The sequence below is a fragment of the Mus caroli genome, chromosome 12 (genome assembly GCF_900094665.2).
Source record: "Mus caroli chromosome 12, CAROLI_EIJ_v1.1, whole genome shotgun sequence".
Classification (NCBI taxonomy): domain Eukaryota; kingdom Metazoa; phylum Chordata; class Mammalia; order Rodentia; family Muridae; genus Mus; species Mus caroli.
In genome coordinates this window covers 64,928,524-64,951,183 of record NC_034581.1, presented here as the reverse complement: position 1 = coordinate 64,951,183, position 22,660 = coordinate 64,928,524, and the positions used below count along the sequence as shown (strand labels likewise).

At 44.1% G+C, this 22,660-nt stretch overlaps 1 protein-coding gene across 10 annotated transcripts in view; it reads left to right on the top strand.

Moving 5' to 3' along the window:
• Trim9 (tripartite motif containing 9) overlaps positions 1-22,660 on the top strand; it is a 103,621-nt gene that overhangs the window by 57,007 nt on the left and 23,954 nt on the right. For all 10 annotated transcript variants that reach the window (XM_021178921.1, XM_021178920.1, XM_021178919.1 and 7 more), the window contains exons 3-6: positions 828-950; positions 9,511-9,621; positions 10,755-10,908; positions 18,921-19,078. In XM_021178921.1, the coding sequence (XP_021034580.1) occupies positions 828-950; positions 9,511-9,621; positions 10,755-10,908; positions 18,921-19,078 (546 nt within the window). The remainder of the gene's footprint in view (positions 1-827; positions 951-9,510; positions 9,622-10,754; positions 10,909-18,920; positions 19,079-22,660) is intronic.

Sequence of the window (22,660 nt, the reverse complement as noted above, 5' to 3'; positions counted from 1 at the left end):
GAGATCAAATTAGCATCTATGGAGCTGGTGCTCTATCTAAATCTGTCTGAGACAAAGAACCTGTATTTGAAGTGGCAGAATTAAGTCTCACAGCGTATCACCCTTAATAAACGCCTATAATTCCAAATTGCTAGTCAAAAGAACTATATGGGTTCAAGTCAAGTAAAAATGTCATACCCAGCATTTAATTTAAACACCATGGGGCCACACTCCTCCCATTTTCTATGTGGCTCCCATGCCTCAGCAAGCTATTGTGTCTTTTCTGATTTTTATAGCAAGAAAATGCTGTTACCAATATGATTTTTTTTCCTCCATTGTGGTCTTCCTTCATGCAAGGGACAAGTACTTTTGCCTGTTATTCTTAGACCTTATATACCTCTGTTAGCACTGGGTCATTGTTTAATGTGGAGGAACCTTTGTCATCCTTCTTCTCTCTTCTGTTATGTGTAGTAATCCTTTCTCTCCCCTGCCTTGGCTCTCCTCTTCCTCCTAGATACCTCTTTCCAGCCTGCAGAGACACCCATCACAGGACGTTTGTACCACACTACAACCAAAGCTTTACTGTACCTATTATAATTCAAGCTGAAGAGGTGGTTTCTTTTGATAAAAGTTAATTTAAGCAACAAATACCTCTCTTTGTACATATAAATTTAGAGCAAAATGTTTACACAATGGAGTACAGTTCACTAGTAGTTTGGACAGACTCAGTGTACTCTATGGACAGGGCTCCTTCCCATCTCTTCAGCAGGGAGAACTAGGGTTCTCTGGTTTCCCTGGCTACCTGAGCTCCCCATGCATGTGCCTGAGAAGTGTGCTCTCTTGTTCAGGAAAACAGTGTGGAGTTTGAGGCCTGCCTGGTGGCCCAGTGTGATGCGCTCATTGATGCCCTAAACCGAAGGAAGGCTCAGCTGCTGGCCCGGGTCAACAAGGAGCATGAACACAAGCTGAAGGTGAGTGAGGCGTTAGGGTCAGCGGAAGGTGACCATCCAACCTCCCGGGTGATGGTGGGCAGCCACACGAGGGTCTCCCTCCTCACCCACATGGCCTGGCCGACAGGAACAGACACATCCCTTCATCCTCCATTTACCTCAATTTGCTTCAAACTCCCTCAGGTTCCTAACCAAAATTTGCTGAGTGACTTCTCTAGGCCAGGATATGCTGTCGGTATGGAAAATAACAAGATAAATAAAAATATCTCTATTGGTTCTACTCTCCTAGGAGGGCAAATGTTAAGAAAAGCATCCAGGGGGAATCTATCATAGGCTAGGTTTTTGGTTTGATTTGGTTTGGTTTTGGTTGTTTTGTTTTTGTTTTGCAAAAAAAAAAAAAGGGGGGGGGTAGTCAGTCCTGGGAACAGGATTAAGGGTGGCCACTCATAGGCAAAAAAATATGTTCTTGAGTAGATAAATAGAACATATGTTTTCTAAAAAAATTTGTAGACTTTTCAATATAGACTTTGACCACTAGAATGTAAAATTAATGCAATATAAATCTGGGGTCCCATTAACAGAACTGGTCACCCACCCTACCTGTCACCCACTAGCATCAAGACAGGAAGTGGGAGCCAAAGGGAGTCCAGTGTATGGTGCTAAGGACCATACACGTGGCCAACCGTCATCAGGCCTGGTGAGGGGAAGCATACACTGTTATGGCCCAGGGGTTAAAGGCTGTCTATTGGATTGGCATTAGGAGATACAGGGGCTACTTTAAGGGAAGTATTGAGTCAGTGGCTCATTGACAAATATTACCCAGCAGGTCTGTTACCCAACACCAGAGAAATATCATTTCTAAATTCAGATCCCAGTAGCTGAACCAAGGAACTTTCAACAATGAAGGAGTGTATGAACAGTGTCCAGGTTTGTGACAAGGGTGAAGGAGACCCTGACTGTAGCCTCCTTGCCTAAGACTCCCTCCCTCTCTTGCCATCTGCAGCTCCTTAAAGTGCATTCAGAGATGTATGGCTGCTGCTTCCCTGACCAAAGTCAGGAAGGCAGTGTTATTGGGAACAAAAACCTTTCCCTGCTGCCTTTTGACTTGGATTGTCACTCAGGGGACACTTCAGGATTGAGGCAAGCAGCAGGCTATGCTTCCAGACAGGAAGGGCTCCTGAGAGCCTCGTCACTTAGTGAACTCTGTGTCCTGACCTCCAGCTTGGGCTCTCTGATGCCATCTACACCTCTCTGGGTTTTGCAGAGAGCAGAGGTACAATATTATTAAGGACCCGGATTCTTGGGTAAAGAGAATAGCAGATCTCGAAGTCAGCATATAGACCTAGATTTAGGATGGGGATGGGGAGTCCCCAGAATGCTAATGTTATAGAGCCTGTGTGGGTAGCAAGGAGCCCCAGAGCCTAAAATCTGAACAAAAGCTCCCCGCTGCTCACAAGAAGTTCCATGCAGACAAGGCATTTCTCCTCAGTCACTGGGTTACAGTGCTGCGAAGGGGTACAGAGGAGGCAGGGACACAGTGGAAGCAATGAGTGTTACCCGCAGATGGCTCCAGCACAAGTGACCAGCAAGCTTCTGGGTGAGAGGTGGTCAGTTCCTTAAGGAAAGCCACCAACAGCTAGAATGGCCACCGAACACCTCATGGGAGAGCTGGCCTCATAGATACTTAATCTGTAGGTGTGTGTTCATGGCCACTGCGTTCCTGCCTGCATCAGGAAGCCTGCCAGGGAAGATGATGGTGATCTTGACGTCAGTCAGTCTTCAAGACTGATGAGAGTTTCTGCTGCCATCCTCCACTCAATGACTGTCACGTTGCCCTTCCTTTAGTTCCCTATAGAAATGCAGAAATTTACTTTTACAGCAGTCCTAGGAATATCTTGTGCATTTGTGTGTGTGTGTGTGTGTGTGTGTGTGTGTGTGTGTGTGTGTGTTTTATTGAGAATTGAACCTAAGGCCTCTCACACACTAACCAAGCACTCTACCACTGATCTACACTGCCCACACTCCCTCCTTTTTAAAATTTTGAGTCAGAGTCTTGCTGAATTGCCCAGGCTGGCTTTGAAAACACTCTAACATAAGCAGGCCTTGAACTTGTGACACTTCTGCCTCAGTCTCTAGAATATTTGTGCTCACAACTTGTGTCACTAGACCTGGCTTCACAATACCATCCAAATCACATAGAGATGTACAGAATAAAACTGCGGCTGTCTTTGGAAAAGAAGCTGGACAGCTGGAATCACCCAGCTGAGAACCAAGGCAAGCATTTCAGTACCTACCTTTTGCCCAATGGAGTCTCTTTCACCAAACATTGCAAGAACTGGCACCACCACAGTGACCACAGTGAATATTTGTGGTACTATGCAGTCCCTGTAGAGGTGACTATAGCTGTCCTGTATGAGAGAAACAGAAGCCAGCAATCTCTATGGAAGAAGAAATCAAAGATTGGAAAAGTGTCATTGGTCTATGTCATTGTCAGCAGACAGCAGAGCATATGACAGCCCCTCTGCCTCTTACTTGGTTCCATCTCTGCTGGTCAGAATTGAAGATCTTACCATGGCCTGTGCAGTAACTAGATGCTTAGGATTGCAGGAGATGCTCAGGGTGCAGGAGATGCTCAGGATGCAGTACATGCTGAGGAATGGAGTCTACCACACCCCCAGGCCTCCATTCCCTCCCACTGTCCTCATCTTCCCTCCCCCCCCCCCAAGCCCTTCTGTTAAGGAGGGTTGTGCTAAAGGCCACATGGATGCCACAGGGCTACTGGGCAAAGGACACTGGTGCCCTCATTTCACCCTGCTCAGACTCTGGAGGACAATGAAAAAAAACAGGAGGCTGGCCGTTGCCCTCGGCAGCAAAGCTGTTCTGTCTTCTGTCTGTATGATTCTTCTGTCATTTTCAGCTAATTGTATCTCTCGCCACTTCTAAGAGCAGCCACCAATGCCACTGCCACCATAGCTACAGACACCAGCCCCTGTGTGCTCTCTTCTTTTGTCCCTGCCTGTTCCCCTTCTTGTTTTTGTCACTACCAACATTTGTGAAGGAAGACTGGCCATTTAAGGACATCTTCACCAAGCATAGCATTTTGTTGGCTGTGTGGTTGGAATCTCATGTTCTTCCATTTCCAAGAGCTGCTGCTGGCTGACAAAGAGGCTGTGTGTGTGTGTGTGTGTGTGTGTGTGTGTGTGTGTGTGTGTGTGTGCAATTCAAAAGGCATGGTATGCTGGGGAGGCCAGTGTGGATTTATGCGTCTTAGTACTCTCTCATGCCCTTTTCTTACAGCACTGCCAAGCTGCACAGATATAAGAGCTCTGGGGAGACAAGATGGAGTCAGGTGGGGAAAGGCCTAGATTTTTTGTTACAGAGAACAGACTGGGTGAGAGGTCATACATTGTCACCAACTAGCTCTCTAACTCTGAGGAATTCTGTGGCTCAGTTTCTTTTCTCTGTGTGTGAGATAGAATGCAAGTAGAAAGATTATTATTCTCACCTTGTGGGCCATGCAAAAGCACTTATCACAGTATCCAACATAAGAAATTATATGAGTACTTAGCACAGTACCATCTTTTGGGCCTGTTTTAAAATATAAATTGAAGTTGCTGCTATTCTGTGGTTTGAAAATGAGCAGGGAGCTGTGAGTCCAGTCTTGGGATGTTGTAAACTGATCCGAGTTACCGGAGGACGTTAGAGATAAGCATCTGTGAGCTTCCAAGAAACAGTTCTAGCCTGTGTGTGGAATTAGTGAGTTTGCTGTGCAGTGTTTTAATAATCAGCAGAGGAAGCAAGATATTATGCTATCACTCTTTCCAGGTCCTCTGCTGCTGGTTACAGCCCCAAACTGTCCCCACTGCCCCTGACATCCTTGCAGGGAGTCTGGACAACATTAAAATGTGCCATTGATGAGACCTATGCTTTCTGTGTTTTACAAAAATTTACATTATTTCCATTATTTCAAAGTATCACCTGAGAATTAATTTTGTCTGTAATACTTTCAAACTTGAAATCATTCTAAAAAGCATCTTACATGCTCTGTCTCTCCCTCTCCCTTTCCCTCTCCCTCTCCCAGCATTTTAGGATGATCCAAGGTTGAATAGTTCAAGCTGATATGTACCTTCTTGTTACACAGTAAGATCCCTTGGAAGCAACAAAGATAGTCAGTCGTTCAAATTATTTGAGGGGAAATCAAATCTTTAATGCACTTATATAGTTGATGAATTTGATGTATCAAAAAAATCACTCAGTAAAACTGTAATAACAAATTTTGCTGGTTACTCCATGTCAGTGGAGAGTGTCTGTATGTCCGCCATGGAGAGCGTCTGTATGTCCACAATGGTTATATGTAGGGCGCTTCCTTCTGGAGCTGCATTGAGTTTTGTTAGAATAATTCCCATTATTTAAGAAAAAGAAATCTATCATGGGGTCATGTCACTAAACGGGAGAACCTCCTGAGTGCTCCCGGCTTGTCACACGCTTTCCCCCCTTGCTGCCCAGCAGGCCCATGACTCTTCAGTTAAGGAATGGGAGAAAGAAAAGAATTTAACCACACTCAGAGGGAATTTTAAGTTATTAGATGAAGCTAGTGTTGGCAAGAAAAAGAGATTAATTCCAGCTGAGCACCAGCCGAGTCTGGTGAACGGAATAAAATGAGCAGAGAATTGGTTGGACACTGGGAGAAAGACTTGTATAAAGCCTAAGCACCTGGCATAGCGTGAAACCTTTACTCGCCCTTGGCCAAAGTTGACAGGGTCAACACTAATATTGTAACTGCAAGTGTCACTGATTGCAGCCTGCCATTAATGCAGAATTCCTTTCAGAGTTTCATTTGGTAAGTTCTATGGTCCTCTGCCTCCCATATGTGAATACATCTGAAAAAGTCTGTATAGAGAGAGCTCCCACTGTCCCCAAAGAATCAAGATGCCAGCGCATCCACAGTCAGGGCTTCCCATGAGGAAGAGGCACACTTTACTGCCCCAACTCACTCTGGCAATGCCAGGGAAGAGCAGTCTCCGATTGCCTTTGATGTCCCTCACCCAGAGATGAGTGAGCCTCCTTCCTCTACACGCCACGTGACTCACTCCGTGGAGATGACAGAATAACCCTGCACAGCTCTACACTGTGTCCTGCAGGATTCCAGGTTGCAACATTGGCCACACCCACCCCACCCCACCCTGCAAGGACAGAATGCCACCAGATTCCTCTCTTCCTAGGGTGTGGGCTTCCTCCTCCTCAGCCTCTCTGTGCTAGGACACAGTCTGCGCTACACCAAGCTTGGCATATTCCACACGGTGATTATCGATGAGCCTGCTACTGGCTTTCACACTTTAGAATAGACAACTCAGAGCTTTACTGCTCAAAAGTCCAAGTTCTCCTTAAAATGTGTTTGTATTGCTGGGCGTGGTGGTCCATGCCTTTAATCCCAGCACTTGGGAGGCAGAGGCAGGCGAATTTCTGAGTTCAAGGCCAGCCTGATCTACAGAGTGAGTTCCAGGACAGCCAGGGCTACACAGAGAAAACCTGTCTCAGAAAAAAACAAAACAAAACAAAACACAACATAACAACAACAAAAAACCCAAAATGTGTATGTATTTTTTGCTTGTTTAATAGCCCTAAGTGATTCTTTTCTCAAGTTAAAAACTCTCAAAGCTTCAAACATGTCTTTGTAAAAACTGCTGTCAGGTAAATCCAACCCTTCATACGGAGTGTGGGATTGGAGAAAGAGGAAAACCATTTGTCTGAGACCCTGTGGGAGAGTAACGGTATACAGTATTCGTTAATTTACATTTCTCCAGGTTTTGAAGAATACATTATTCTTTAAAGAATAAAATTATAAATAATACGCTTTGGGGAGGGCGACCTTAGAGCTCTCTGTTTAATCAAAGAAATCAGACCAAGGCACTTCCCCTGTGGCTCCCCGTGAGGCCATTCAGAGCATCCCCAGTTGCTCCCTGTGCTTCAGAACCTGGCTGGGTGCACAGAAATGTGCCCCACCAACAGGAGCAAAGAACAGTGGGGAGCAAACCCTTCAGGCTTGAATTTTGAAAGCACATGTGCCTTAGGTAGAAGAGAACAAGCAAGAAGGGCTATAGGATTCCTCCATGTGGTGGGGGCGTTAAACTGGGGTAGAAAATAGATTACATTTAGAAAATAGGGTGAAGTAGAAGGAACAGTGCCATTTACTTAGACTGGTGACTTATAAGTGATCTCCTCCAGCATCCACGAGAGGAGTGTGAGTCAAAGCTGTTTATTCTTATAAATAAAGAAAAAGACTTATAGACATGTGGAAAATGGAGAAGCCCTTGGGAGTCAGGATGGGAACTTACCTTGTTCAAACTTAGATGAGAGTGGAATCCTCTTCTTAAACAACCAAGCCTCGCTGTGTGTGATGGAGGACTGTAATGGGCCTGTCATTAATGGGGATGGAGAGTGGTCAGAACAAGTTCTTCCTGTGTGTGTACACAGTCTCCTGGGTGGTTCCCGGCTGCTGGAAAAGCCTGAGAGTTCAGGAAAACTACAGACCTTTGTTAGACTGCCCCTTTTCCAAACAGGTGCTGGTGCCCTGTCCTGACCCAAGCAGTGGCCCTCATTACTTTTGCCACTTATCAAAATAAAACTGGTCAAATGATAAATAGGTTCCTGTCAAGACCATTGCTCTTCCGGCAAAATTCTCAAAGCTTACCCTGGTTTCATGGGCCACAGAGCAATCCACTGTCCCGTGGGAACTGGGTTAGGTCCTAGTGCAGATGAAAGCCAGGGAACTGTTCTCCCAGGACCTATTTCTGTCACTCCTGTGACTTGCACAGTACCCAAGGAAAAGGACTTGACTGCTGCCAGCTGCAAACACGGTGCCAAGTGGTTTTCTAGGTCACCAGCATCAAAGTCCAAAAATGCACATCTCAAGGGGGATGAAAAAGACCTCCTTGCTTCCTAGGAACCAACTTTAACAAAACAACAAGCAATAAAAAGCAGGAAGAAAACCTAAGCAGAAAGCTAATGGGTAAGTGAGCTGAGAGAAAAGACTTGACCAGAGAGTCAATACATACTCCTCACTGGACTCGGGAGATGGCTTAATGGCTAAAGTACATTGATGTGCGAGTACTAAGACCAGAGTTCAGGTTGCCAGCACCCACATAAAATGCTGGGTGGATGTGGTGGCAGCTTCTAATGGTAGCAACTTGAGAGACAGACAGTAGGATTTGTGGAAGCAAAGACTACCTGAATTGGTGATCTCTGGGCTCAAGACACCTGACATCAACCTTTGGCTTCCATATGCACAGGTTTACACATATGAACATATGCACACATGCATATACACCACACACGTATATGCAATTTGGGGGGTTGGGTTTTTTCATTTGAGGGGGGTTTTTGATTAGTTGGTTGGTTGGTTGGTTGGTTGATTGATTGGTTGGTTGGTTTCTCAAAATAGGGTTTCTCTGTGTAGCCTTAGAACTCACTCTGTAGACCAGACTGGCCTCAAGCTCAGAGAGCTGCCTATGTCTGCCTCCCAAGGGCTGGGATTAAAGGCATGCACCACCACTGCCTGGCTGTAAAACTTTTAATTAAAAATTAAATAAGATTTTTAGACCTTACAAAGTGATTATACTTTTAAAAAGATCTAATTATTTGCCTGATCTCCATAAGGTAGGAAGTATCAGTTCAGAAAGTGGAAGTCAATGACAGTACACCCCAAAATCACCTAGAGGACTACTGAGAAGCTGACCCCGGTTCTGCATGCCGGAGAATCCCCGGCTCTTAAGCAGATCAGAAGCTTCTTGGGAGTGGGCAAATAGCCCCACATTCAGACAGCAGCAAGCCCCCAAATCGACTCTCCGTAAGAAGGAAAACTTAAAAGCAGACAGAAAACCCTTAGAGTATTGAATGGCATCCTTGTTCTAGTATATGTATGTCATAAATTATCACAATACAACAATACAGACCATAAGTTAGCAAATGGGTAGATAGAAAACTATGAAGGCATTAAATGCCCTGTAACAGAGGAATAGGAATAATAGTTGTTTTTATTATTGTTATTATCACATTAACTGGGATGTTTACACCAATGATAGCAACCAGAAAAATGCCCCTGGGTTTCAGGTGGGAAAACTCTTTAGAAAAAAAACTGCAGGCCAGGAAAGAGGGTTGAGTGCAGCCAGTAGCCATGTGGAAGCTGTAGCCCCCTTACTGACAGCTCCTGCCTTTACCCTAAGAGCAGATCACAGGAGTGTCAACTTCACAGAGGAAAATGTCTGCAGGGTCCTATACAAGACCTTAATGTGCCAAGGTCACCAGATTCACAGAGTTCTAGCCTCACCATTCTGACTTCCATAACCTTTTCTGAAGAGTCCTGTTAGCAATGTCCCTTAAGGACATCACCCAGCTATGCTCCAGAGCCATTGCCCATGCAGAGAGCAGCACGGACTAGTCTCCTCCATGTGGATCCATTTCCATGATGCACTTGGATTCTGCTTTGAGGGAGCTTTCCCAAGTACCAGTGTGCCTCTCTTCTACTGTGAGGTTCTCCCTCCGCCATTGTGTACCCACCTTTCTGTTCTCTCGCCAACCTTAGGTGGTTCGGGACCAGATCTCTCACTGCACGGTGAAGCTGCGTCAGACCACGGGCCTCATGGAGTACTGCTTGGAAGTGATTAAGGAGAACGACCCCAGTGGTTTTCTGCAGGTCAGTTTACTAGTTTCCGCTTCCTGGTCCAGATAGCCCATATCGCAGAGTGTAGGACACATAGATGGGACATCTAGCAGTCTGGCTTAGGGTTTGTCTCTCAATAGCGGAACCTACCTGCCTGCTCAGGGAGTGTGTGCGAGCCTGTTGCAGAGCTCTGCAGACTTCCTGGAGGTCTCTGACAGCCAATGCTTCAAGACTAAGAGGAGCATGGGCTGAAGCGGGGTACGGGAAGCATTTGTTCTTGTGCTTAATCATGAAAACATAATTCTCTGTACTTTTCTCCTGACTAAGAGAGTATTGTCTCACCTGAGGATTGTGTCTTCTCCCTTATAGTTCTGAACAGTTTTGTCAGCTGAAGTCTGTGTGAATGGTCCCTCCTTGCTGCCTCCTCCTCCTGCTCAGTAAACCAGTTATTTTTCTCAGTGGTACTAGACAGGTTGCTTTGTTTGGGGCTCTTTTTTTTTTTTTTTTTCATTATCAGTTATAAAGTGCTATGGTGTAAGCTGTGTTTTGCTTGCATTTTTTTTATACCAATGACAAAGCAAAGTACTTTTTTTTTTTTTTTTTACTAAACTAACATGTAGATCTCTTCCAATTCACATTCCGCAACCAGCCAAGAGAGACAGATGGGGCCAAATCCAATAAATGAAAGAGGTCTCTTCCAAAGAGTCAACTGAGAGCCACAGGAAGGTAGCGTACTGAAGCTGCATGGAGATGTGCAACAGCCTCTCTGCCTCGCAGGCCTCCTTCCAAAATTTTGTCTGGCTACCCACACCTTGAAACAGAAGGGTGGCACTGTTGACTCTATAGAATAAACTAGTTCCCACTGTACCCTAGTCTTTAAGGTTGATAGCATTTAGAAGCTCAGTAATAAATGTATGAGCATAGTTCATGTAAAATCCACTAGCAGCTGCTAATTGTTTATAGTGCCTCCTTCTAACTCAAAACAATATATATATTCCGCTTTGCTTCAGAAACTGTGGGCCACTCTAGTCACAGCACAGTCTTTCTCATCAAGCACGCTGAGGCTGGAAGAGCTTGAGGTCCTCGTGGTTTGGTGTTAATGCTCACAGAGTCTGGGAGCAGTGTTGCGGTTTGAAGGTGAAGCTGTGTTTCTCTGATGTGTTTAGATTTCAGATGCTCTCATAAGGCGAGTTCACTTAACTGAGGACCAGTGGGGGAAGGGCACCCTCACTCCCAGGATGACCACAGACTTTGATCTGAGCCTGGACAACAGCCCTCTGCTGCAGTCTATTCACCAACTGGACTTCGTGCAAGTGAAAGGTGCGTCCTTGTGTCTCCAGGGTCAGCACGCTGTCCCCAGCAGCTGCTGCTGCTTGCAGGACTGTGAATGACCCCGTGATGAAGGTTATACGATCCAGAGTGAGACTAGGGGAATGGCCTCAGCAGTGGCGAGCGCTTGCTGCTGGGTGTGGTGTGTACATCTATAATCCTGGGCCTTAGGAGGCAGAGGCAGGCAGGGCTCTGTGAGTTCAAAGCCAGCCTGGTCTACATAGCGAGTTCTAGATCAGACAAGACTACATAGTAAGACTTTATCTAAAAAGAAGAATGAGAATCAAAAATCAGGAAAAGGAAAGAAGAAGAGGAAGAAAAGAAAAAGAGCATTTGATGCTCTTGCAGAGGACCTATGCTTAGTTTCTGGTACCCATTTCCGGCAGCTTTACCTGTCATGCCACTTCTGGCATCTGAGGGCGCTTACAATGCCACTGTGTATAGCTGAGACCTTTCCACAAGTGACCCCCAATTAGCATCAAATATTGAGGAACTCCAGCATTGAAATGAAAGCTTCCGGTGAGGTGGAGAGCGCGCCGGGTGTTGAGTGTGGATGATGGAGAGTTTGAAAGGATGGCGGTAAGCCTGGGGGGAGGAATGAAACCCTGAGAGAAACCTTAAGGTTATGGAACTGCAGAATATGGCAAGATCTGTCTCAAGTTTTTGTTCTTGTATTTTTTTTATGTTGGGCACCAAAAGGAAATGAAAGTGCTCACTATTAGACATCAAATCCAGCTATGCAGTGGTATTTATGGCTCTGAGTGATCTGCTGAGAACCATTTCTGATTTTTATAGCTTCATGTCTCCAAATACATCCATAGAAAGCTGCAAAAATAGTAAGAAGAGGTACTTTGTACCACTCACCCCTTCCTATCTCCCATCCGGCAGTTACATTTTATATAGCTACAAAACAGTAACAAAACAATTGAACTTGACATTGGTGGAGTGTATGGATGATTCTATGACATCTTAGAACATATGTAGATTCCTATAGCTACCACCACAGTCAGGATAAAGATCAATTCCAAAGCCAGGTGAAAAGATGGAGATCTGTAAGCCCAGCTATGAGGAGGCAGAGGCAGGGGGATCTTGGTTTCAGACCAGCACAAACTACATAGTAAGAGGCCAGGTCGAGAACAAAACAGAAAAGAAACATGCACCACAAGTCAACCCCTCCCTGACTCAAGCCCTTGACAAGTGTGGCTCTGTCCTCCACCTCTACCATATCAGTACTTGAAAGCTGAAGAAATCGGGCCAGGCGTGGTGGCACATTGCCTAATCCAAGCACTCAGGAGGCAAAGGCAGGGCTCTGTGAGTTCCAGGCCAGCCTGGTCTACATAGCAAGTTCCAAGCCAACAGGCATTACATTAAATAGTATCTCAAGCAAAGTAGATTTAAAAAATAAAAAAACCCTTTTAAGCAATTAAAAAATGAAAACAGTACTTTTCAAGGTTGGAGAGGAGACTCAGCAATTAAGAGTGCACGCTGCCCTTGCAGAGGGCCAGGGTTTGGTTTCTAGGATCCAGTCAGGTGGGTCACTGCTGCCAGAAACTCCAACTCCGGAGGATCTAACATCCTCCGGCCTCTGTAGACACTGCATTCAGATTGCAAACCCACGCATGTACACATAATTAAAAATAAAAGTAAAATCTTTTTTAAACTGGAGAACTTTATTTACATTTTCCACCTCTTAATTTAAGTACCCACACAATAAATAAATCCTAAAAGTAGATGCTTTGCAAATTGTGCATGTTAGAAAAAAACCTCTACCTGTTTCTGCTTATCATTCAGAGAATCCTATAACCAGAGAAGTTTTAATACCATTAGGGCTGTCAGTGTGTTGGTGAACTCATGTGTGTGTTAGGCACTCCTACATCTTTTCATGACCCTCTGCTCTTGGTCACTCAAGTTTCCTCATTTTTTTATTGATAGGCATTGCTTTGAGATACTGCCTTAACCAAAGTCTGAAGTGATGTGTAAGTTGTAAGTTAAAATGTCGTGTTGTAGCAACAAAAAATGGCAGCCGTTGTGGAATGTTAAACAAACCATTCATTATCCAATCGCAGTGCTTTTTATTGTCACCTCCATTCTCCCAGCTAAGGGCACTGGGGCACAGGAAGCTATGTTACGACAAGCCATGGGGCAAGGGTCCACTCCAGGAAGTAATTTCAGAACATACTAGTGTCATTTCCAACTTGTTCCACAAAACTAGCACCTTCCAGTGTAACTTCTTTGAGAAATAACCAATTTCCTTTTATACATTTAATTGTGTGTGTGTGTTGCACAATCATTTATTGCTGTTTAAAAAATCTATGACACCTACATCACTAAACCATCTATTGCAAGAATATAGAGCCTCAGCTTAATTCCTCTCAGCCAGACTGTCTCCAATCCTCTCAACAAGATAAAACCATTAAAAAGTTATGTCTCAAGTATTGTGGAGCAGGGACTGCATCATAAAAAAGCAGTGCAAAGGCTTCTGGTGGAGAGAAATTCCAGTCCACCTTGATGATCCTAGGGCAGGAGGAAGGGGCAATTAGAAGGTAGAAGTCTCGTGGCTTTGAAATGCTTGGATGGGCTGGCAGAGCAATCTGCTCCCACATCCGCTGCCCTTCTGAGTCTGGTCCATCCACCTGCCCCCTGTGGAGCCCAGGCCATGAAACTGGAGCAAGCAGCTCCTGCAGCTGGTATGAAACTGAGGTCTGAGAGCTGGGCATCACAGACCACATGTTCAAGGGCAGTCACGTGTTAACTTGGCTGCACACAGTGCTAAGAGAGCAGGGAATGCTGTATGTGTGGACTGCTCAAGTCTCTACATACTGCAGAGAATGCCAGCTATACTACAGCTAAAATGCAGAGCACCCTGAGTCCAGCACCTGACCTGGCACATAGAAGATCCAGAACAATTCTTTATGGCATTAAAAGAAAAGACCATTTGGTGTGAGAGTAAAATTTTCTTCTTAACACTTTGTCTTAATTTAATTTGATTCTGATTATTTTCTCTGTGCTGTGTTAATTTATGTGTCTTGTTTTGTACTCATTAAGCTTAATCAATTCAGTGGTAGCCTGCTCCCATTCAGCCTGAATAATTTTTACCTGTCAGATACAGAAAAAGCCAAAGATTGTGCTGCAATATCAGTTGAGTGGCTGCAGTTAAGACACCCCCCCCCCCCACTCCCCAGCCTTTGGGATATCTGTTAGCACACGGACAGCTGTCCCTCGTCTATGGTTAGCTTGTTCATTTTCTAAAGGAATCCTCAGTCCCCTTGATGAACTACCCTTTCACAGCTTGTCAGTAAAAAATAGTCCCCCGTCAAACTGCATTCTAAGTCCAAGCACAAACGATGCAAATTAAATAGCATTTGGAATAGTGTTAATGTAATCTGACCATTATGAAATAATGATGTCATTAAATAGGTTTTTCTAATGATGTTACATGGACACAATAGACACTCAAATTTTTTTAAAGTAAATTCAGGTATGCATTTAAACTTCTGACTTTTTTATGCAGAAAATGTCTGCCTATTTCTTGACAAAAAATTTTTTTCGCATCTTTCTGGTTTTGAGATCACATCACAGGTGTTCCTTTGTTGCTGTGGGGGAAGATAGTCTGCAGTGAGTGTCCATGGAGTTCTCTTCAGGCAGCTGCAGCTTATCTCGTATGCCTCTGTAGCTAAGGGTCAATGCCTCTGTAGCTAAGGACTTAGCCGCATGTCCCTTTTTGGGTCTGTCACCCTCAGCAGATGAACTCTGTCTAGAAAACACTGGACTTTATGATTCTTCAGATGCCTCAATTATCTGGCATGCTTCCTGTTGTACCTTAATGAGAAAACCATTTCACCTTCTTTCCAAACCACCGTGAGTGACATTTGAGCTCCTAGCCTTTAATTGTATAAAAATGACATGCTATGTTTTGTTTGCCACTTTCATTAGGGATCGTTTTAGGAATACTTTTCTGAATTCTCAGTTGATAATGTCAGCTCTTTCCTGGGTTCATGGGAATAGAATATTGAGAGTCTTTTTTGCAGTCTGCCCAGGGCTCTGCCGTATGGGTGAGAAGAGGTTTTGAGCATCTACTTTCTTGGAAGACTATTACCCTAGGATTATGTGAGCACAGAGAACATTTAAGTCATGTTGCTAAAATCAAATGGCAGCCTGCTAAATTAAGACCAGGACAAAGCTGTGACCTAAAGCAACACCCGCCTCTCGGCACATAGACCGAATAATTGTTCATTCCTTTAAGTGGCTCTCCTCCCCTGGGGGCATATTAATCTTCATTAACTCCTCCTTAAGGCAACATCTCTTGATATAGTCCAAGGTCACAGGCAAGGACAGAGCGATCTGAGTTGACTCAAGCAGGGAATGAGCTGCGGGAGAACATACACATGTACAGGCAATCTGTTCCCATGCAGAGGGGGCTGAAGTGAATGTCCTCAGAACATGTATGATTGCCAGCCTTTCCAGTGGACCTGTGATAACTTTCTAGAAATGCCCTGTCTCTCCTCTAGACCAGTGTTTCTCAACCTTCCTGTAATACAGTTCCTCATGTTGTGCTGACCTCCAACTATAAAATTATTTTGTTACTACTTCACACCTGTTATTTTGCAACTGTTATGAATTGCAATGCAGAATATTTGATGTAACATCCAAAGGGGTCACAACCCACAGGTTGAGAACCTCTGCTCTAAAGCTTAAATGCTGCTTTTATTGTTCAGCCGCTGTAGAGGGGAATGGATGGCCGACAGGTAAACCTTCAGAGAAAGGGAGGCTGTAAGATGGCGCTTCTGACACCTAGCTCTCAGTGGGAGCAGCAGTGACTACAGTAATGCTTGGGACCTTTGCCATCCAAAAAGAAACAATTTGAATGAGGTGTGAAGACTTTGCTCTAGTTCAAAATTCCTGAGCCCCAGCTGCAGGAGCAGCTGATGTGTGCCAAGCCCACAGGCTCAGAACCATCCTGCTAGGCTTCAGACTCCGGTCCCGCCTCTTGTTAGCCATGAAACCTCACTGGGCTTCAGCTTCTTTGTCTATGAAACAGAGAGAAGAAAAAGGTGGCTCTGAAAAATCCCATAGGTGAATGCGTGTGAGCCTCTTACCACCCCTGAGTATTCATAAAACCCCCCTTAAGGTTTATGGTCTGTGTAGGGGTGAGGAGTCAGCTTCCTTTGTCCCTCACCACATTCCAGCTTGTTCCACAGAGGAATTTGGGAGGGTTGCCAGTGTTCATGATCTGAAGAATTAGAGGAAGAGTTAAATAAGAAGAGAGCAGCCTCCAAAGGATGAGATTTGAAGATATTGGTAGAAGGCAGCATTATAGAACATAGACAGCCCCAAGCCACACCTCCACCAGACTTGCCACAGAAGCACAAGTCACAGCTCACTGTATCCAAGATAATTTTCAGTCTGTAGCTTGTGTTTATAGGCCAAGAGAATATTAAATGCTGCAATTGTGATCAGACCAGGAGAAACCCATTATAAAGGGAAAACCAAAGATGTCTCCAAATGAACACAAGATGCAAAGACCAAAACAGTCAGGGAAGCCCCAGACACAAAAATCTCAATAAAACAAAGCTTTCTTCAACATCATCCCAGAAACTGCTGTGCTGCATCCATGGCCAATCCATAAAATATGGAATGATTGAAAATACTTTGCATTTCCTATAGACTATTTATCTCATACCAAATAAAATTAAACAGGGTAACAAAACAGCCACCATAAAAAAAAATCTACTTTTATAAATGTCAACCCATACTTTAGTTAATAAAGCTGTAACTTTGACATACCTGCTGTACATCATTTGTGGTAAGTAAGAAATAGATAAATATGGAAAAAGAAAAACTAATTCTTAGCATGTGGAGAAACAGATTCAGACAAGCAACAGGTTCCAGTTTAGACATGCCACTGTCTCTGTGTAACCTACCCTCATCTACTTTGGTCATTTTCCTATTGTTTAAATATGAGACAAAATCAAGACCTGATATTAGTGACAGTTTCTTCCCTCCAAGTTTTTTGTTTCTTTTTACAGTCTTCCTCTTGGGGACTGAAAATGAAGCCCCGGAGTTTTAATTTCATGTATCATCATGCATTTCACTTAATCATTCAATGATGCCTTTGTCTAACAGGGAGATTTGCATTTCTTCACAGGCATTTGTGTGATTGAAATCATTTCATGGACTTATTCTTTGATTTTGTAATTGATGAAGTGTACACTTGCTCTCAGCATCAATGAGTTAAAATAAAAGATTGATCTGGAGCTAATGAGACAGAGAGTCCAAGGAATGGGTTCATGATACACCTAACAGAATAAATATCCCAGGAAGATTCATCCACATCTCTAGATCAACAGTTTGGCTAAGTTCCACCATAAACATAAAATAGGTACTCCATTTATAAAGGAAACATAGTTTTAATAACAAAAGTTCCACATATGAATAGACTTCAAGTTATCCCTCAGTAGCAATACCCAAGTGATGCCTGTCTCTGTGTGGTACCTTATTCAGCCCTTTAAAGTTATGTCTTTTGTCCCTGTTTCCATTCAGTCCTAGAATTTGCTATGAAACAAAGCAAGAATTTCTTTACTTCCCTCCAAATTCAGATGTTCTGGGCACACAATGGCTGCAGAAGCCATTGGTCTCTTAGAAGATTCTGCCCTACACCATTGAAACATGAAGCACACTTCCTGCTCTGAAATGATCACCTTCGGCTCTGTTTTATTGAATGCTTTATTTAGCAGCTCAAGTCTGGTTTCATTGGAAGTCTTTCCTAAGCAAAAGGTGGCCTCTCTCAGCTTCACATCATGTGCATTGAAGCTACATTGTCTCCTAGGTCACTCACCATAGACCCTGTACCCTAAACTGCTGTTAAACCAACACTTCCTGGTTGGAATGACGGACAGGAACATATTTAACTCAGTGCATGACACACCAAGTCCCATGTTGGTGCAGCAGACCACATGTTAATTCCGTAATTAACATGTGTTCACCTAAATGTCCCTGAACTTGAATTTCAACACGTTCTCTCCTGTGATTAAAGTATGGAGCCTTGGGGCATGTGCTAGTGCTTTTGGTTGTTGTTTGGGTTTTGGTTTTGTATTTTTTTAATATTGATAAGAAACTAGAGAGATGGCTCGGTGATTAAAAGCACTTGCTGCTCTGGCAGAGGACCTAAGTTCTATTTCCAGAACCCCTGCAGTAGCTCGCTGTTGTCTGTCTCTCTAGTTCGAGGATTCCTGGATACCTTCTTCTGACCTCCACGGGCACCAGGCATGCAAGCGGTGCACATATACACATGCAAGCGAAAACACTCACACACATAAAATAAAAATAAATACCCAAATTTAAAAAAAAAAAAATATATATATATATATATATGCTAAAATCATTTCTCTCAGCTACGTATATTGAGTTCCTACATTGGGAACAGGAGTGGTCAACTAGAATTTTTATGCCCATGTGTCTGAAGATTCGGCTACTCTATAGTTTTAAATAGTCTAAATTATAGAGGGTTGCTAGTCATTTCTCTCACAAGACTTGAAAATTCCACAGGCCTCCTGTCACACTCAGATCTGCTCCTGTGCCCCTGGACTAAATTGTTCTAGACCCGAAAAACAGGTGGACTTGACCTCTCACTGTCCCAAGCTACAGCCGCTATGAGAGTATAATGTCATGTGCTTCGGAAGTTTCCAGTCTGACATGGCTTCTGTCACTTGATACCAGATTTCAAAATCCACAGCCGCTGCTCCTGTTGATGAGCACAAGATCTGGAAAAGCACTAGTGAATGGATAGAAGGATGGATGGATGGATGGATGGATGGGCAGAGAGATAGATGTGGGGTGTGTGTGTGTGTGTGTGTGTGTGTGCATGTGTGTGTGCGTGTGTGTGTGTGTGTGTGTGTGTGTGTGCATGTTAAGACTACTTGTTTATGTGGGGGAACCTTGTCATTACAAGATAGTGAAACAGTTGTAACTCAACAGAAGCTAGAGTTGCGCTAATTTCTGTTTAGCCTCCTCTCCAGTCCCAGCAACCCCCATCCTACAGCTGGAGGAGTGTTGCACCCACAACAACAGTGCTACGCTGTCCTGGAAACAGCCCCCTCTGTCCACTGTAGCCGCCGATGGATACATCCTGGAGCTGGATGATGGCAGTGGTGGTCAGTTCCGGGTAAGAAGATGACCTACGAGTTATGTAGCAATGCCAGGGCCTCCCTCGGAGGACCTGCTGTGCAGTCCTGACTGGCTTTTCCCATCTCTCCTGGAGGTGGGCTGCCCTGCAGGGATTTCTTGTCTTGTATTATCAAAGATGGGTAGAGTCTCTCAAATCATCCTCCTCTCTCAGAAAGACAGTGTAGCTGTGTGACAGAGCCTATGTGTTGTCTCTCTGAGCCAGGGAGGGGGACAAAGACAACAGTGTGTATCTGGCACTTTGCTGCTTAGACTCCATTAGGTAGTCTGTAAAGTCAGCATGGCGCTCTATCAGTGATGAGCTCACATTAGCTTATAGCCACCATCATGATTCACTCCTATTAATGTCATCAAGCATGCCTGAGCCTTGTGTCTACAATGACAGATTCTAATGTCTTCCACTGACACTTTTCTTACTGGCAAACCCCTCTATTACAGCCTCCTTGGGGTGAGGAGTTTTTCTAGTAAATCTTTGTCCAGTTATCTTTCTTTCCTCTCTCTCTCTCTCTCTCTCTCTCTCTCTCTCTCTCTCTCTCTCTCTCTCTCTCTTTCTTTCTTTCTTTCTCCCTGTTGATGAGCCTTTTATCAGACAGCACTGGTGCCCAAAAGTTACTACTTCCACAAAGCAAGGAAGTGTCAACCACACTGAGAAGTCTTGGTTCCCCCTGGATATGAAGGAGCTGCCTTTTGGCAAGATATAGCTATTTTGTCCACAGAATAATGTGGGCAAATCTCTATGTGGCTACCTGACTATGTATGCCTGCTTCTGACTCAAACATACTATAACAGTCAAGGTTCTCTAGAGGGACAAAACTAGTAATTCAATCCCTGAGGCTGGATGTCTTGGCTGGTCTTCATTATATGCTAGAAGCCCAAAGAAGTAGGAAGTAATGCCAGTGAAGGAATGGACTTACTAGTGAGGGCAAACAGGCAAAGAGGAAGGCTCCCTTCTTCCATAACCTTGTATAGGCTTCCAGCAGACTAGATGGCCCAGATTGGAGGTGGGTCTTCCCCCTTCAAATAATTTAATTAAGCAAAAAATCCCTCAAAGATATGCCCAGCCATTTTGAGGTTTTGGTTAATTCCAGATGTAGTCAAGTTGATAACCAAAATAGCCATCATACACACACACACACACACTGACAGAGAGACAGAGAGACAGAGACAGAGAGAGCTTTCTTCCTCTCTTACACTCACGGATTGCCTTCTACCTACCCCACCCAGTCTTTCTGCGCTGTCACTCCTGGAAGTTCCCATGCTGAGACCCCCTAAAGGAGCATCATTCTGGGTACTGAAGCCCATGTCAGCCCTGCTGAAGAGGAGAACTTGTGCAAAACAAACCACAAACCCTCCAAGATGAGATTTTCTTCCAGTCACTAGCCAAGGGCCCACTAGCTTCCAAGAGCAAAGACTATGAAGGCTGCCACCTCCTGACTGGTTTTCTTCTCTGTTAGATATACACACTTTCAATAGGAGGTGTCTTCTACAGTTCTCCTCAAGACTCTCTCCCGTCTCTTGTTTCATTTTCTTAGCCTTTCTTTTCTTATTATCGGGTTGGTTGGTTTGTTTTCTTTTCTTTCTTTTTTCTTTTTCTCCTTGTTTTCCTCATTCCCTGAAATCGCTTCTTCCTTCATCATGTCTGGTTATCACCTCAGGCTATTGCCTTTCCAAGGGCTCTAGTTCTCCTGCCACCTGCCTTACCACCACTCATGCTGAGAACTTCCCTGTCTGTCTTCAGCCCCATATCTTTTCTGATAGTCGGCCGGATTTCTACCTATGGAGAATTTTCCACTTTGACACTTTGAAACCAGCCTAAACTTAACATTTAAACTAAGCCACTCATTTTCTCACAGCTAAATTTCTTTTCCAGCTGCCCTTTCACAGACATTACACTCAAACTCAGAGCTCCAGCTGGCTCCTCTCTCCTTAGGGCTCAGGATTAAAAGAAGTCAGCTCCGGGCCCCTTCTAGTCAATCTGAGGCTCTCACATGGTCCCTTCTACTTAATCCATGGCCACCATAAGAAGGGGTCACTCAGCACTGGCTTCATGCTGGGACTTGTTAAAAAAAAATGCAAAATCTCAGACCCTACCTCAGGGACCTGCAGGAACAAAAACTGTATTGTGGTACGATTCATAGGTGATTCATGTGCACAAATGTTCAGAATCTCTGAATTGAATAGTGTCACATGCAGGTTTCCCTACCTGCTGCAGCAGGACTGAGTTAGTCCATGGCTAATCCAGGACCACAGCAAAGAGCTGTGTTTTGAAATGTCGATGTTTTTACTCATTACATCAGGCATGCCTTTGCAAAGTGTAGGGCTGAGGAGGGAAGCAAGTCCCCAGCCTGCTTGGAAAGTGCATTATACGAGGCTTTATTTTAAGCCTCTGAAATGTCATTCTGCTTTCCTCCCCCTTCCCGCCATACTGTGGTGCAAACCTCCATGCCTATGGCTGGCTTTGAGGCTAATCCTTGCGTCGGTTGCAAACACAGCTTACAGTCTACCCTCATGTTTTTACTTTTTCAAAAATGCATTTTATAGGCCACACTGATGGATAAAGATGTTACATTCTCTATAAACACCAAGTATAAGCATAACCTTAGCCACAAACTCCCAATTATGGCTTTTTAAATCCTAGCTGCTGGTCACCATTAAGCTACTGAGCCCTTTTAAACTATAATAGCTACATATATAAAGTCAGATTGCCCTCATGCCCATCTTGAAAAATAGGTATTAATGTCCCCGTTTTATGGATTAGGAACTGAGGCTCTAAGCAATAAAGTAAGCAGCCCAACAACTCATAGATTCCGGTCTGGATTGGGCAGATACCAAAACTGTGTTCCTAACTTACTTTCCTAGTGATTATAAGAACAATTAAGGAAATAAGGATCCCTTGTGGGAATCCCTGCCAATTAAACTACTTATGACCCCTCATTATTGGTTTCAGGTGGCTAAAGCCTGCCTAGGTGAAGGGTTTTTTTTGTTTGTTTTTTGTTTTTTTGTTTTTTTTTACTGTGGATGGCTTATATATGATTCCTTGGCTCATAAAGAGTTGTCTAAGATATCTGGGAAAAAGAGGGGAAAGAGCTAGCATACGAAATGTTTGTGGGTGCAGAGGAATGGCTCAGCAGCTCAGTTAAGGTTGACTAAGAAAGCTCTAATGAAAGTGTCTAGCCGGGTGTGGTGGCGCATGCCTTTAATCCCAGCACTCAGGAGGCAGAGGCAGGTGGATTTCTCTGGTCTACAGAGTGAGTCCGAGGATAGCCAGGGCTATACAGAGAAACCCTGTCTCGAAAAAAAAAAAAGAAAGAAAGAAAAGAAAACAAAAAACAAAAAAAAAAAAAGAAGAAAAGTAAAAGAAAAGAAAGTGTCAGGGAAAGGGAAGAAAGGGAAGCATAGAGGTGCCTGCCTACGGGAGGCCCAAATACCAAAGGCTCTGCTAATATGTAATGAAATCGGTGGAACCTTTTGAGGAGTTTACTGCTCGGCTGACAGAGGCAGTAGAAAGAATGGACCCTAGCTCTGAGTCAAAAGATACTGTTTTAAAACAACTGACCTTGGA